Source organism: Fulmarus glacialis, unplaced genomic scaffold (assembly GCF_000690835.1).
Source record: "Fulmarus glacialis isolate BGI_N327 unplaced genomic scaffold, ASM69083v1 scaffold18902, whole genome shotgun sequence".
NCBI lineage: Eukaryota > Metazoa > Chordata > Aves > Procellariiformes > Procellariidae > Fulmarus > Fulmarus glacialis.
In genome coordinates this window covers 1-323 of record NW_009199964.1, presented here as the reverse complement: position 1 = coordinate 323, position 323 = coordinate 1, and the positions used below count along the sequence as shown (strand labels likewise).

The 323-nt window shown below is 68.7% G+C and overlaps 1 protein-coding gene across 1 annotated transcript in view; it reads right to left on the bottom strand.

The window, feature by feature from the left end:
* Window positions 1-320, bottom strand: part of CCDC65 (coiled-coil domain containing 65) — a gene marked incomplete at both ends in the record, with an annotated part of 1,186 nt that extends 866 nt beyond the window's left edge. Inside the window, 2 exons of the mRNA XM_009573428.1 lie at window positions 30-199; window positions 270-320. Of these exons, the coding sequence (XP_009571723.1) occupies window positions 30-199; window positions 270-320 (221 nt within the window). The remainder of the gene's footprint in view (window positions 1-29; window positions 200-269) is intronic.
* Window positions 321-323: the final 3 nt, after the last annotated feature.

Below are 323 nucleotides of genomic sequence, written 5' to 3'. Positions count from 1 at the left end.
GCCACTGCTGTCCCTCTCCCCCTTCATACCTCTCAGCCTCAAACTCCGTCTTCAGGGCCTCCAGCTGGGCGTCGTACCCCTCCTCCAGGCACGTCAAGCGGCAGCGCTGGAGCTGCAGCAGGCGGTCGATGTTGTGCAGGTGGCTGCGCAGGGCCTGGGCGTGCTGCTCCTCCGCCTCCTCCAGGTCTGTGGCCAGGGACTGCAGAGGGTGGGGGGGGGTGTCACGGGTGGCCCCGGTGCCACCCCCACCCCACCAGCCCCGCGCTCGCCTCGATGACGCTGTCCTTGCAGTCCATCACCCGCGCAAAGGTCTGGCTGAGGAT